General features: G+C 36.6%; 1 protein-coding gene across 6 annotated transcripts in view; it reads left to right on the top strand.

The window, feature by feature from the left end:
* FAM184A (family with sequence similarity 184 member A) overlaps positions 1-16,373 on the top strand; it is a 61,205-nt gene that overhangs the window by 17,953 nt on the left and 26,879 nt on the right. For all 6 annotated transcript variants that reach the window (XR_015795997.1, XM_088139980.1, XM_088139968.1 and 3 more), the window contains 6 exons: positions 2,777-2,958; positions 4,453-4,650; positions 6,068-6,190; positions 12,193-12,354; positions 13,625-13,750; positions 14,144-14,290. Coding sequence is in view for 5 of the 6 variants with exons in the window: in XM_088139980.1 (XP_087996106.1) it covers positions 2,777-2,958; positions 4,453-4,650; positions 6,068-6,190; positions 12,193-12,354; positions 13,625-13,750; positions 14,144-14,290 (938 nt within the window). In the remaining variant the exon portion in view is untranslated. The remainder of the gene's footprint in view (positions 1-2,776; positions 2,959-4,452; positions 4,651-6,067; positions 6,191-12,192; positions 12,355-13,624; positions 13,751-14,143; positions 14,291-16,373) is intronic.

Below are 16,373 nucleotides of genomic sequence, written 5' to 3'. Positions count from 1 at the left end.
TCAGTCGTCCTGGTCCCTTTGCATGATGTTTCCACCCCCATGCTTCACAGTAGGTATGGTGTTCTTTGGATGCAACTCAGCATTCTCTCTCCTCCAAACACGACGAGTTGAGTTTAGACCAAAACATTCTACTTTGGTTTCATCTGACCATATGACATTCTTCCAATCCTCTTCTGGATCACCGAAATGCTCTCTAGCAAGCTTCAGACGGGCCCAGACATGTACTGGCTTAAGCAGGGGGACACATCTGGCACTGCAGGATTTGAGTCCCTGGCGGCGTAGTGTGTTACTGATGGTAGCCTTTGTTACTTTGGTCCCAGCTCTCTGCAGGTCATTCACTAGGTCCCCCCATGTGGTTCTGGGATTTTTGCTCACCGTTCTTGTGATCATTTTGACCCCATGGGGTGAGATCTTGTGTGGAGCCCCAGATCGAGGGAGATTATCAGTGGTCTTGTCTGTCTTCCATTTTCTAATTATTGCTCCCACAGTTGATTTCTTCACACCAAGCTGCTTGCCTATTGCAGATTCAGTCTTCCCAGCCTGGTGCAGGTCTACAATTTTGTTTCTGGTGTCCTTCGACAGCTCTTTGGTCTTGGCCATAGTGGAGCTTGGAGTGTGACTGTTTGAGGTTGTGGACAGGTGTCTTTTATACTGATAACAAGGTCAAACAGGTCCCATTACTACAGGTAATAAGTGGAGGACAGAGGAGCCTCTTAAAGAAGTAGTTACAGGTCTGTGAGAGCCAGACATCTTGCTTGTTTGTAGGTGACCAAATACTTATTTTCCACCATGATTTGCAAATAAATTCTTTAAAAATCAGACAATGTGATTTTCTGGATTTTTTTTCTCATTTTTTCTCTCATAGTTGAGGTATACCTATGATGAAAATTACAGGCCTCTCTCATCTTTTTAAGTGGGAGAACTTGCACAATTGGTGGCTGACTAAATACCTTTTTGCCCCGCTGTACTTAGCCAATGTCCTATAGAAATGTTGGCAATACTAATCTATAAATCCCAATCTTCAGTCCTATTATCTGAAAATTCTCAGTCCAATACCACGGGAGGAACACTAATTTGGGGAAGCATGGTCTGAAAGTTAAAGCTCATGAATTGAAAGGACATGGAATTATTTTTCTTATTTTTCTAGAAATATTTTAGAGTTTGAATTTTACAAGATACATATAAAATGTATAATTAAGAATTAAGTGAAGAATTAAGTGAAGTTAATTTAAGTATAAGATGCAAAAATGAATATTGAAAGAGTCCATCTGAACAAAACACTCCAGCTAAAATAATTATGACTCATTGTCTATCACATGACTTACAGTGGCCTAGTTCTATTTTTTTAAACTGTTGTAGGGTTAATTATGATTCTGGATGCCTGCTATTTTGTACATGAAATAACATGTTTCATTCTTATTATTATCCCACATCTGATTTTTGATGTGGGAGAATATAAGGTTTATTATAAATTTTGTTGTATTCACACTTTGTAGTGTTTTGTGCATTACCTTTGTGCGTGACTCAGCTGATATTGTTGGATACTGCTCTCATCTGTCCCAACTACCAACGTTAGAGCTGGCAGATTATGGGAATTATTAACTAGTGAAGGGGCATAGGTTTTCAACCTCTGCCTTAAGTGATTGAGTAAAACATCAATGTATGTATTGCTTGATATGTTCAATTGGCAGTTCCTCTATTTTATTTGTTTTGACAGTTGAAGATATTGGAAATAGAGCAGTGTATTCCATCCCACTTGAGGACACAATGGGAATTCAGCTGATGTCTACAAAATATCCATAGATCTGTCCTTCAGCATCTCACCCCTGCTTCCTAGGATCTGTTGCTTGAGATAGTTGCCTCATTATGTTAGTTTCTGAAAGAATTTAGAGTCGCTTTGACACAATTTTTCTAAAAATGAAATATCTAAATCAAATCCATGCAACTAAAACTGTTAGTGCCTTAATTCTGCTTCTAACTCTCTTTTGGGCATAGACATGATTTTTTTTTAACTGTATGGTATATAACAAATAGATCAGAGAGGTATCTCTTTGTGACAGTAACTTGTTTTTACAGGATTTTATTTGAACAGGGTTTGGTTTGCATTGTATGGGAAACCTAATAAATAAGCAGCATGCTATAAAGACAAGCATTTCTGCCTACACTTTTGTCCAGCTAACACAATTTTGTTTAGGAAGTAACAGCAAAATGTATATTTTTCATACTATAAACTAATTACTTTTAGATGACTTATCAGTATGTTGAAAAACTGGTTGTTAATAATAGCATATACATCATAGGTCAAATAAATATGACTATAATAAAATACATAAATAAATACATTATAAATAAGTAGGATTCAAATATTTTAAAGGTACAAAAAATAAGGCACTCTGTATATCTCACTTGTCTAATTTAAGACAAGCAATTCAACTTTAATTATGGAAGGTCTAGTTTCTCAGGTGCTAGTCCATGAGAATATGTACAGAAAGGAGCAGATGTCCCCATAGTGAGTAGGATTAAGTAATGTCTGTGTAACTGTGGTTCACTGAACAAAATAATGCCTGGGTTCATACAATACATGGCATTATTAACTATGGTTTACAAACTTCACTGCCTATACTCTTACAACCCAATAAGTCAAAACAAAATCAACCACATTATACATACTGTGTATGTATATAATGTACATAATGTGAACCAGGACAATCTGAGAAGCCATTTGAGTACAAATATTAATACCCAAGAAACCTAACTTAATGCTTCATTTTTACAGGTCACATTGGAATGCTGCAAGCTACTCAAATGACCCAGGAAGTTACAATAACAGATTTGGAATCAGAAAAATCTAGATTAAAGGAGAAATTGTCTCAGCTGGAAGAAGAAAGAAATGTATTACACAGTAAAACGCAAAGTCTGGATGAAAGACAAAGGCAGCAAATTCTTACACTGGAGAAGGTAAAATATACATGGGTGGGTTACAAATGAAAGCTGAAATTGTGTAGATTTTTTGTAAATATGAAAACTATTCACTTGCATAAAAGCTGCACTGCTTGGAGGAACACCATTTTGATCTTTGTACATAAGAACTAATATTTTGAATTCTGCTTGCCCAACATATTATAAAATTCAAGCTACTTCACTATTGTAGGCTTTGGTTGTACAAGTTGTTTGTTAGCAGTTGCTCAATGCCCAATCTCTGGTATAACATACAGCTGCTAATGCATAACTGATTAACCTGTAGGCTGGTAGAAATATATTGGGAGTCATAATTAATGAGGACAGGAATGCTAAATATGTCAATAACTATCACCTTCCACCAAGTGTGAGAAATGAAACAAGGTTCCATTAATATGTGGAAAAGGCAGAAAAAGGTGCCATATTTATGCTGCAGAGAGAGTAAGAAAGGCCTGCATTTTCATTTGAGCTGAGGGCATTCAGCTGCTTAAATGTGTAATAAAGATTCCTATCTAGTTATGCTGTATCAAGTGTTTGGGTAACTTCTGCTGTGTTCAGTGAAGGAGAGAATCTGATGGCTTGATTGCCTTCTCATCATTCCCACATCAGCAGGAGGGAAGCCATTGCTTGCCTGTTCAAGTGTCAGAATAATGGCTATAACCTTGCTTTTTTCCAAACATCTCCTGGCCCTTCCCTTCCCAGAAGCTTCCCAATTCTTCTGAAGCATTAGGAAGTTTAGCACCCTTTTTAGGAATAGTTAGACCACACAAGAGCCCCTACAGGTTCTGATAACAATCATTCCTAAGAACCCCACCCCACCCAATCATTATGAAAAATTTGCTACCTGTAGATGGAGTGGTGTTTGAAATGAAACAAATTCTGGATTCTCAGATCAGGATTCTGTTATTGTTGCGGTGACATCAATGCAGGTGGCACATTCTGAAATTCCATGCAAAAAAAAAAAAAACAGAATTGGATCTGTTATTGTAATTCTGCTAGTGGAAGCTATTGCACTGGTGGTTCTTAATATACTGTAACATAATTCTGGAACAAGGAAAAAGAGAAACAGGAATTGCTGTTCGGCAAGCAGAAGTCATATCTTTAACATTCAAAGTAGACTTCCTTACTTTCTAAAAGTGTGGATATTAAATAAAAGTAGCAGAAAGAAATTGGAAAGAAGAGTTAACAAGCAGTGAATATGAGAACATTCGTTTATGTATATTAGAACCTGGTTGTTGTCTGGGATAATGAAATATATTCCCCCAAAAAGTAGTTTTTGATTAATAGTCAGAAGGACAGACCATGCTTCTTTAAAGGAGTTAAAAGCATGAGGAACAGACAAGAGAATAAAGAGCAAGAAATGGTATAGTTTAGACATCACAGGCACAGGACGAAACTACAGTGACAAATGAGATGTAATGAACTCAAGAGCATATGGTTTTCAGAAATAAATTTATCTGATTTTGATTCTAAGTTGTATTGTTTAAATTAAAGAGAGTAAATGAAGCAAGGGAAACACAACGAGAATATTATGAAAAGGAGCTAATGAAATTGCAAGCCAGACTGGAAGGGGAGGCTACGCAGCTAAATGAAGCTCATTCCAAGGCTTTGGAGGAGTTGGCATGGAAACATAATATTGCTCTTGAAGCAGCACATAGCAGTGCTAACAAGGAGAAAAAGAAACTGCAAATGGTAAGAGAAATGTAAAGTGAAGATTGTTCCTGGTTTTACCATAACAACATATATTGAGTTAATTTTTTAAAATTATAATAGTATATCTAAGATGCTCCACATATTTTGGAGCAAGAAAATCTTCAGCTTCACAAGAAATAGATTGAATATTAATATCACTTAAATAAAACCAGGCAAAACTTTTTTATTTCTGACTTTTTAGAAAGAGGAATTAAATTTCTCCAATTTCTACAATACTTTGCATCTCTCCTATAAATGGATGATTATGGGTAACTGGAATTTTGAATGAGACTGTGGATTGGGATCGTTTATGAATTCCAGAAAAGGCTTCAGATTAGTAGCAAATAAGCAGATTCTTGGTCATGTAGTAATTTTGACATTTTAAAACTACTACACCAAATTTCTGTTTCTGGTTTGTTTTTGTTGTTTTTAGTCTTCATTTTTACTTCCAATGTTTTATTACTCACTGTCTCATTTCAAAAAAATGTACTGTACTTATATAACACTAAAAATGGAACAAAGAGATTTGGCAGTGTGTTCTGTTAGGCTGCAGTTACAGATGCCCTGATTGCCCCACCCATCCACCTGTAGAATGAGGTCTAATGTGCCAGCTGTGAGATTGCTGAGCTGGATGGACGTGGCAGTAGTTACCCATATTTTTGATAAAACTTGGTTTTATTTAATTATTATAAGACTTATATGGCCACCCATCTTATGTACCATAACCCTGCGCAACTCATAGAAAGAGCAATAACAACATAAAGAGACAATGAAACCAGCACCAAAAACTCTTGGCACCCCAAAAACAAACACTCTTCTATATAGCAACATTTAGATTGACCAGGCTCCACTCTCATCCTTGAGGGAACAGTCAGTTCTTCAAAGCTTTCTAGAAGGCTAGGAGGATAGGGGTCTGCTAGATTTCAGGGGGAAGGATGATCCACAGGGCAGGAGCTACTAAGAAGGTGTGCTTTTTAGGTCCCACCAGATGACACCACCTAAGGGAAGGGACCTGAAGCACACCTACCCTATTTGACCTAGTAGAACAGGCAGAAACCTTCAGGGAGAGGTGGTCCTGCAAATAGCCTAGCCTTGTGCCAATCGGGGCTTTAAAGGTGATAACCAACACTTTGAATTGCACCTGGAAAGAAACTAGAAACCAGTGCATCTTGTGCAGCAATGGTGTAATATGGACTTGACTGATGAATCGTTTGTTCTAATAAGAATCTGTCCAGGCTTTAAGGTTACCTAGAGAGGACCTCCTTAAGATCCATTTGCATTCTGAAATCCATTTCTGGGTCATATGGGAGATTGAGCAGGAAAACAGAATATAAATTGTTAAGCAGTATTTTTGAAATATTTAATCAGTATGCAGTGGTAGACTTACCATTTTTCCTGTCTTGTTTTGTTTTTTAAGGAGCTTGAGCAGCAATTTGAAAAAGAGAAACAACATTTTGAAGATGAGAAAAATCAGCTTCGACAGCAGTTGGAAAGCCTGAGGGAAGAACTGACAACCAAATTGACTTCCTCCAATCAGGAGGTAAGAATCAACATAATCATATTACCTAAATGTTGTGTGCATTCAACTATGTTTAATTATTAATATTTTTTTTTCTTAGCTGGCATTTTAGATTTGGATCCATTCTGTTCTGCTTCTTTCTGTCTAAAAGAACAATTCTATAAATATTTTTATATATACTCTTTATTCATAGTATATATTTTATAAATGATGTTGAGGGAAATTTGTTCTTTTAGTGCTAGAACTTTAGATCACTAACAAAACTGATTGGCTACCCATTCAAAACTATTTTACATATGGAATTCAATATCACAAGTGATAATGATGATCACTGATTTGGATTCTGAGTGTTGTACACATATATGCACATGCATACACATGCACACAGATACAGATGAATTTCTGCTGTCAACTGCAATCAACATTATGTGCTTCATGGCTATGCACTATTATCACTGGACTTCCTTGGAGGGGGAGTGCTTACTCCCTTCGTTTTTTTTTTTCCTCAGATCTTGATAGAACTTTTCACTAGCATTTTCTATCAGAACATATGAGGCTGGTGATACATATGTGATCGCAGAAGGGAACAAAAAAACAGACAAAGGAATATAGGAGCATCATTAATATTTGTGCCTATTTTACTGATGAAATTAGAGGATCTGCCTAGGTGCTTCTGGATAATGTACAATATTATTACGTAACTGCAGTAATTTTTTGTTAATACTTTTTAATAAACCAGTTATATCTGAACATACAGGTACACATAAACATGCAATCTGAAACATTGTCACATTTTTTAATGGCAACCTCTGAGCCTGGTTGTTTTCTTGCAGACATTTCATAAACTGACTAGATAACATCTCCAGTGCTAGAAGGGGGTGGGGTTTGCTCTCTATTAATATACAGTAGCTTGCCCTGTTAGTGTTGGGGGGGGGGTTGTTTTCTCCTTGGTAGTTCCTTGATTAGGGTATTATTTACTGCTTGATTGTTTGTCTGGTGTTAATCCTGGTGTTAGGGGGACGCGGTGGCGCAGCGGCTTAATGACGCTGAAAGTTGCCGGCCAGAAATGGTCGACGCTTCAGCGGTTCGAGTCCAGCCTTCGCGTTAAACAGGGTGAGCTCCGGTTTCCTCCCCAGTTCCTGTCAACCCAACAGTTCGAAAACTCACGTGAGTAGATAAATGGGGACTCTCACTCTGGTGGGAGGAAAAATGCTGGCGGCGCCTTGCAAAAAGGAGTCGGGAGCAGTTGCTGGTAAGCGCGAAAAACCGCACGTGCCCGAAAAGGGCGCGAAGCAACGGAAACCCTGCCTCCTGCGCTCGCCAGCTGGGCTCTGCTCTAGGAAGGAGGTTCTGGCAAACCACTTCTGAAAAACAATTGCCTTGAAAACTGCAAGGACTCGTCCAAGCAGTCACTGCAGAGTCGGTAACGACCGAGTGCAGATTAAAAAAAAAAACAAAAAACCTGGTGTTAATCCCTGCTTATCTGGGTATTGATTGCTGGCCAGGCAGTGAATACCAGGCTTTTAGGAATTCCCTCATGTTTTTGGATTTAGCTTTTCCATTTGAAACTATGGTTGAGTCTGTCCATGTGTTGTGAGGTTAAGGAGTTTTCATCATGTCTTCTGACTGCTAGTTGGTGTTCATGGATGTGCTCTGCTAGTCTTCTGCCTGTCTATCCTACATAGTGGCTGTTACAGTCTTTATACTGTATGTTGTAGATGGCTCCTGTTTTTTCTTCTTGGGCTATTGGGTCTTTTGGTTTACTTAAGAAGTTTTGGAGGGCTTTAGTTGGTTTGTGTGCTACAGTGATGCTGTGTGGTTGTGATAGTCTGTTGGTTGTTTCTGAGATGTCTCCGATGTATGGCAGTGTTTTCCTTTTCATAGCTTGTATGGGTTGTGCTGTAGTGGGTTGACTGGTCAGATACTTTTTGATAAAGTTGCGTGGGTATCCATTTTGTTGGAAGATATTGTATAAGCATATAGACATCAGCAGGCACATAGAGATAAATAACACTTGCACACCATTCAAAAGAGACAGTAAAAAAGCTAAAAAGGAAACAAAGAGACCAGAACACCCTCGGCAGCAAACAACACCCAGATAAGCAGGGATTAACACCAGGATTAACACCAGACAAACAAGCAGTAAACAATACCCTAATCAAGGAACTACCAAGGAAAAAACAACACCCCCACCAATCCTGACTGGGCAAGCTACTGTGTATAAACAGAGAACAAACCTCACTCCTTTTTAGCACTGAAGATGTTACCTAGTCAGGTAACAAAACTTCTGCAAGAAAACAACCAGGCTGTCAGGTCTACGATGTTCAAATCCCAACGAAGAAAGATCTCTTGAAACCCGGGTTAGGTTCAAAAAGAAATTTATTTACTGAGATTTACATGCAGCCTCAAAGCATTGCTGAAACTAAAAAGCCCGCACATTCCACTCTACTTTTACCCCCTTGTTCACCCCTCCTTCTCCTCGGCCAATGCTGGGTTCTCATGTTGTTGCGACCTTGCACATTCCTGGCCCTAGATAACAGTCCATCTGTGTGAACGTCTTCACCTTCCTTACTCCCCCCTCCCCCTTACTAAACAATTGGCAGAAACGAAGCAAACAACTACAAAGCCGATAGATTGATTGCTGGAGGTTCTGACACAGGCTCAGAGAACACCAAGGACTCCAACCCTAAGTACATATATTCTCTTCTGTTGATATGATATAACTAATCACTTCTATGTAGCTTGACAGGAATATAATTACACAAATAATTGTGAAATTAAGATATTATATTGAAACACTAATAGATTCAATATCTATAGTAACTCTGCTGCCATCCATGGATCATGATATTGTGCCTTTATGTTAATCATGTGTACAGGAAGCATCAAACTATTTTATTTACCTGCTTACTTGCTTTGCTTATATACCTCTGAATCTAAATGACTAATGGTGGTTTACAATGCAGTAGTCATAAAACACTATTAACAAAAAGAAAACAAAATCCAAATTAAAAACATTCAGTATAAATCAGTAAAACATGTCACCCCATCTAAACCAAAATAACACTGATTTCAAAGGTCCTATGAAAAAGTTCCATATGGAACAGTGTCAAGGTAGGTGTCAGTTGCACTTCCAAAGGGTTACAGGATAGTTCTACAGGATATGAATATCATAGTTACAGTATGCTTCAAACCTCCATCCCTCTCATCCTATTTCAGTGGGGAAAACAAAGCTGCTCTAACTGGGACCAGTACATTGGATGGTCCAGTTGTATCTAGAAGAGATGATTACACAGATACCTAGGAGCTGACCATTTAGGGTTTTAGAGGATAAAACCAGAACTTGTACTCAGAAACCTATTGGCAGCTAAGTGGGCTGCTCCATTTTGTACCAGTTATGATTTATAAGTAATTTTCTTAGGCAGCCCCACATAAAGTGCATTGCAGTAGTCTAAATAAGAGGTGATGAAAGCATGAGTCACTGTTGTCAAGATTTCCCACTCCAAATAACTGCTGTACCAGCCAAAGTTCTGGCCACAGCCTCCACCTATACATCTAGCAGGAGCCATGAGTCCAGGAGGACTCTCAGGTTAGGGACCTGGTTCTTGAGAGGTAGTTATATCCCTGTACTGGGTTAAGGAATTGTACAGGCTCACTCAGGACAAAGGCTAACCCCTGTTGGGAAAACTTTCTTTATTGCAACAGTAACATGATATAAAGCAAACTTTGCTTTACGTGAAAGCAGATTACCCTATTTTCCTCTACCTTATTCCTATATTCTTGCTACATTGCTATGGATTATCTACTGTACTATAATTGCTGTGGTTTTATTTTCTACAATTTATAATCTGTTTTCTTTTTCTCAAATATGTATTTTTACTTTACCTCTTACTGTATAATTATATACCTTATGTCACTGTCTTATCTATATAAATATCCTTTATATTTTTAGTTATTCTAATTATTGTTTCTAAGTTCTTAATGTTCTACTTTCCTCTCCTCTCAGAATTGCTTACTGATTTCAGATTACTGTCTTTCAGCTGGACTTGCTTGCGCTTGGCATCATCTGGAAAGGGTGGTGTTTTATTACAGCTGCCATTTGTTCCTCATTGTTTCTCTCTGGATTTTCTGTTGCCCCAAAAATATAGTTGCTGCCATGTCCTTCTGAGACAGATATTACTGCAGTGCCTTCACACTTCTTTTGAGGTCTCCACTCATGAACTCTGCCTCCATTATGACTTTCAGGACATTCTCTCCCCTCTGCTCAGTTGCTACTCTTTGTAGCTTCACTTTGTGCTAGTACCTAACTGCTTGCCCGTGCTCTCAGACCCTCCAGTGCCAACCTTAGAGGCTCCCTGAGGACATATACACTTTACCCAAAGATGAATAAACTCTTCCAGTGGTTTATGTAGATGTTAAAAAAATAGGGATGTGAGGACTGAATCCTGTATTATCCTACAAATAAGCTCCCATCATCTAATCCTCTCCCTTACCACCATTGACTCATACTGCTTATTTATGAAGAAGTGGAAACACTGCAGAATAGTACCTTCAATCCCCAACCCTCACAAATGTCCCCAAAGGATACCATTTTATTAACACTGGTCAGCCTAGATACCATATTCTTCCAGCTAAGTACTGTAAAAGGTCATCCCCCAGATCACTGTATCATTTCCAGCCCATGACCATGCCTGAACCTTGAGTGAAAGAGGTCCAGATAATCTGCTTCTTCTTCTGCATATAATTCATTCTTCTAAATGAATTATATGCAGAAATAACAGAGATATCCTGATGATACATCCCATCCACTTTATACTTCTTCTTTTATACATAGTACATAAATATAAAGAGAGCCAGTTTGGTGTAGTGGTGAAGGCATCAGGCTAGAAACCAGGAGACTGAGTTCTAGTCCTGCCTTGGGCACAAAGTCAGCTGGGTGACCTTGGGCCAGTCACAGTCTCTCTCAGCACTAGGAAGGAGGCAAGGGCAAACCATTTCCAAAATTGCCAGGAGTCAACACTGACTTGAAGGCATTCATGCATGCATGCATAAATCTAAAAAAGTAATATATCATCTCATTGTCATGAGCTACTGGATACTAACAACATCTAACCTCTGCATCTACAAGCTTCAGCTCAAACAATATGAAAAACAGAGGCTAGAGGTCAATTTCTTGACAACTTGCTTTTTTGCTGGCATCGTGACATTTAATATAATGGCCACAGAATGGCCTACCATGTTGAGAATCCAAAAGGCAACCTATCTGGCTATCTAAAAAAAAGAACATGCTGTTATAGAATCATTTATCTGTTCTGCACATACACAGTATTTGGAATAATACACATGGTTATTTTGGTTTCTCTGTGGGAAATGAGCTTTTGCTAAGAAAGAACTACAGAAACATGTTTGCATCAGGAAGCATTGAGTTATCTGATAGTTTATTCACCACCATTTCATTCCCCAATTGGTGCTCCAATACTAGTTGGTGCTGAGTTCTAAAGGTAGGTCAGAAGGATAATGTAATTCCATGCCATATGTCTTAATATATGCTTGTAAGCATTGGTGTGCATGTGTAGATGCCCTCAGGTTAAGTCTCATGTATCCACCCTATTTGTTATTTTGGATGTGTTTGACTTTTTTTCCCTTTTTCTGCATGAGAGGTGACTGTGGAGCTTCAGATGTTGCCAGCAATCTGATTGCATAGCTGCTATTGTGGGATGTCAGGAGTTACAGTTTAGCAATACTTGAAGGGTTCCAGATTCCCAACCTTGTTGTATGTGTTTATTTTTTCTAAATAGATAAAGGAAGCAACTGAATGTTAGGAATTTTATCTTTTCATTTGCTTTACATGTTTTTAAACACAATGAGTTAATTAATTTTGGGTTCTGTATATTAAAATGATATATAAATGAAGACTGAAAACAGATAATTTCTGAGAATCTGAATATGCATTCATCACACACAAATCTGATTTCTTTTTTTTATAAATTAGAAAATAGTGATATTTTCTTTCTGTATTATAGGTGGAGCGTCTACAGGATCTCGTTAAAAAAAGTGAGCAGGGCCTTACTATTGCAGAAGGGCACATTTCTAGCCTCCAGGAGACCCAAGAAATACTGCAAAAAGAATTAGAACTAACTCAGTCAAAACTGAGAGAAACCACTGATTCCCTGTATAATGCTGAGGTAAATGCAGAATTCCTTCACATATATCTACTCCAGCAGGCAAGCTCAGGTGGTCATATGACCTTCCATGCCATATATGGAGAAAATTTCAGGAATATGACAATGACTTTCAGCTTGGGTGGCTTTAAGGGGTACTAGACAAATTAATGGATAATTGCTTGCTAATAATACAGTTGTTTGTAATCTCTGGGTTTACAGTAAGCATGCCATAGTACCAACTGGCAGGAGCAAGCAACAGTGTTGCCTTCATGTTTGGCTTGTGGTTTTGCTAATTGATCATAAGATGCTGGACAAGCTAGGCCTGATCTAGAAAAGATTGTATCTCCCTTTTTCTTTTAATAATGTTATTAAGTTTTAAAAAGCAAAAGGATAAAAACTAACATGAACTAATAATCAAGAAGAAGGGTAGAAAGAAAAAAAGAAAGCTCACCGACTTTTGTTTTTTATATATGATAACCACAGCTAGACTTTTATATGCTTAAAAGTGGAAAGATTCGACATTACCTACACTGGAAGACTAGGTGGTGAAGTTGATGGAGTTAGCTGAGATGGCAAAATTGACAGCTTTGCTTAGAGAAAAAAGATTAACTTTAATGCTAATTGGAAGCCGCTTTTGGACTTTTTTCAGGAAACAGAAAAAAACCCCAAAATTATGATATATGGATTTGATGATTAGTTAAATGCATAGATTATACAAAATATGTACGTTAAGATGTAGTTTTAGAGTGAGAGGTTATTGTATGATTCATTTATATCTGCTGTATAAGAAGTCGGAAGTCATTCTTTTTGTATTTCTTTCTTCTCCTTTTCTATTTTCTACCACTTTTGTTTTCTTTCTTTATTTCTAGCTTTCTTGCTTTCTACTCTTCTTCTTGATTATTAGTTAGTTTTTATCCTTTTGCTTTTTAAGATTGTATCTCTCATACATAGATCAGATAGCAGTTGAGCTATAGGTAAAGGTCTGTTCTTATCTGCATAAAATCAGTTTTGAAAAATGTTCTTATATTTATGAATGGATGAAACATATATTACTAGAAAAAATAATTATGTCAACATCATGCTGTTACGTAACTAAAAATGTTAAACATGTTTTTCCGTGTTAATATAAAAATGCTATTTATTCTGCATTTTGAAATGGCATTAATGTTATTTCAGAGCATACTATTACCATAGAATTACTTAAATCTGTATTGTTGTTACTTAAATCTGTATTGGATTTTTGGGGGGGATTTTTTTTTGTTTTTTGTTTTGTTTTGTTTTTTGTTTTAAGGGGGAGTTAGACAAGGAGAGACAGCACCATGAAGCAATGATTGTAAACATGAGGGAAGAGGAGAAATTAAAACTTGATAGAATGGCTCGTGATCTGGAAATAAAATGGACAGAAAATCTTCGGCAAGTATTTTTTTCCCCTTATTTTCTCTTTTAAAGCAATGTATATCTTAATATAAAGGAGCCGGTTTGGTGTAGTGATTAAGACATCAGGCTAGAAACCGGGAGACCCTGAGTTCTAGTCCTGCGTTAGGCATGAAGCTAGTTGGATGACCTTTGGCTAGTCACTCTCTCTCAGCCCTAGAAAAGAGGCAATGGCAAACCACTTCCGAAAAACCTTGCCAAGAAAACTTCAGGGACTAATCCAGGCAGTTACCAGGAGTCAAAAACTGACTCAAAGGCACAAATATCTCTTTATAACAATAATGTTGTATTGATCAAGACTATGCATTTCAACAAAGTTTCTACAGTGTTTTAAAAGCTAGAATAAGTTTTAGTTCTATCTCTTTTTTTCAGGCAGGAATGTGCAAAACTTAGAGAAGAATTGAGACTTCAACATGAAGAAGATAAAAAGTCAGCAATGACACAACTCTTGCAGCTAAAAGAGAGAGAGAAAAATGCCGCCAGAGATAGCTGGCAGAAAAAAGTAGAAGATCTTTTGGATCAGGTACCCAGAATAATTAGTTGATAATTCCTCTTTTAGATGATTATAGTCTGAAGTGAGATTTGTTGTTGCAAAATTAATTCACTTACAATTTGATAAATAAGAAAAATCATTTGTAGATTTCTTTGGCATTGTGTCTATATATGACACAATATTTTTAAATTATTAAAAATAGGAACATGCCATACAACTGTGGCAAACTAGAGGACTGCCTGTAAAGCTTAAGACATAGATTAATTCCTTCCAATGTATAATGTTAGTTTAGAAAAATAGACAGGAACCACTCCAAGTTTAAGAAAACTCTAGAATAAAATACTATAATGTTTTTTTAACTTCCTCATCTGTTTACATCTATTTTCTTTTTCAAAAGCTTGAACTACTCATAACATAAAGCATAAATATAAAATCATGAAGAAAAGCAATCATTTACAATATGGGTAGCAGTAATTTTACACAACTTATAAATCAATGTGAGAAAATAAAATTTAAAATTATGCATAACTGAAACATGTATTAATGTTTACACTGCTTTCACAAAGCAACCAAAGATATACTGTATACATACAGTACATGCCATACTGAAGATTTTCAGTAATACCTCTTTTGATTGTAATGCTGAAATAGCATACTGTGCTAGAATCTACATGGTTTATAGAAATTATTCATTGGACTCTTCATACCAAATACTATTGCCTAGATAATATTTTGAATAGGCTCTAGACAAATAAATCAATATATGCAATTAGAGATTTGCCAAAAATCATAGTACTTGGCACAGCAAGGAATTTATTAAAGCTTATTCCAGTATAATTTCAGCTAATGCACAAGTTTCTTCTGCTAGCAGCCACTAGAGGAATAATTTATCTTTTTTTGTTCTATCACATGTTTTAAGAATTTCAGATTGAAGCCCTTTGCATTTCTTTTTCTGAAAGAAGTTAACTTCATCCATTACTATTATTTTGTATCACAACAAGATGTCACTGAAAACAAGTGCAGTAGATAAACACAAATTGAAATCCCAAGGAACACATATACACACTAAGAGTAAATAGGATATGGGATGTACATTACTGTGTTCAATTTACACATTTTAGAAATTAAATAATAGCAAAACATAAGTTTAATCCTAGAATCCTATAGAGAGATTCTTGGGATTGTTCCATTGAATTCAGTGGAAATTCTTCCAAGAATAAGATTACATTGTTAGATCATTAGATAATAGTAAGAGTTTATTCATGCTTTCCTCACTAAGAGAAAATAATATTGTTGTAGACCAGTGATGGCGAACCTTTTGGGCTCAGTATGTCAAAAATTCAGAAAATGCCTAACTTGACACTGCTGGTGTGTCACCCCACCCCCAAACAAAAGAGAAACAATTCTTTACATATTCATTTATTTTTAAAAAATACAATCTAATCATGTGTGGTGCTATGTATTATGTAAAGAAACGTCAAATAACTACAAAAATGAAATATGAGTAAAACAAACTCTATTTCTTTGGTACTCAAACAGGGAAAATAGTTATTGTCAATTGTTGGTGAATGGTGGCATGTCACCCAAAACATCGTGGTGTATCACCTTTGACATATGTGTCATAGGTTCACCATCACTGTTGTAGACTATATAATGACTAGTAAAATAGCCATATGAAGTTTTGAACCTGGTTTTTAAAGTATGTATCTGGAAATATATTACTCTAGTTAACCAAGGGGTGTGGTCTTAGTTATGGTCTATATAGGATTTCATTTTCAGTAAAGGAAGCAGGTTTTGCCATTAGGTATAACAGCAAGATCCCATAGTTTTCCTGGATTAGAATATTTTTTGGGGACTGAGATTTTCTAAGTCAATTTCATTATTTGCTCATTACTCTTTTGAAATTGGTTAAAAAGCTGGAAATAATGATTTGATTAGTGCATAATTTTCATAATGAATTTTTCTCTTTGTAAATTTTGATTTTGTTAAAACATTATTTAATTAATTTAGGAAGTATCATGAATCAGTAAGCATCTTAAGGTTCTTAATAATTTGATTGATAGATCTAACAATCTAAAATGACTGGAGTATGAATCATGTATCCAACAGTGAA

This window comes from Python bivittatus, unplaced genomic scaffold, assembly GCF_059951505.1.
Source record: "Python bivittatus isolate LINGU-HERP-01145 unplaced genomic scaffold, Pbiv_v1 ctg000020_np1212, whole genome shotgun sequence".
Classification (NCBI taxonomy): domain Eukaryota; kingdom Metazoa; phylum Chordata; class Lepidosauria; order Squamata; family Pythonidae; genus Python; species Python bivittatus.
The sequence above is the reverse complement of the archived record's forward strand: the minus strand, read 5'-3'. Positions and strand labels throughout refer to the sequence as shown.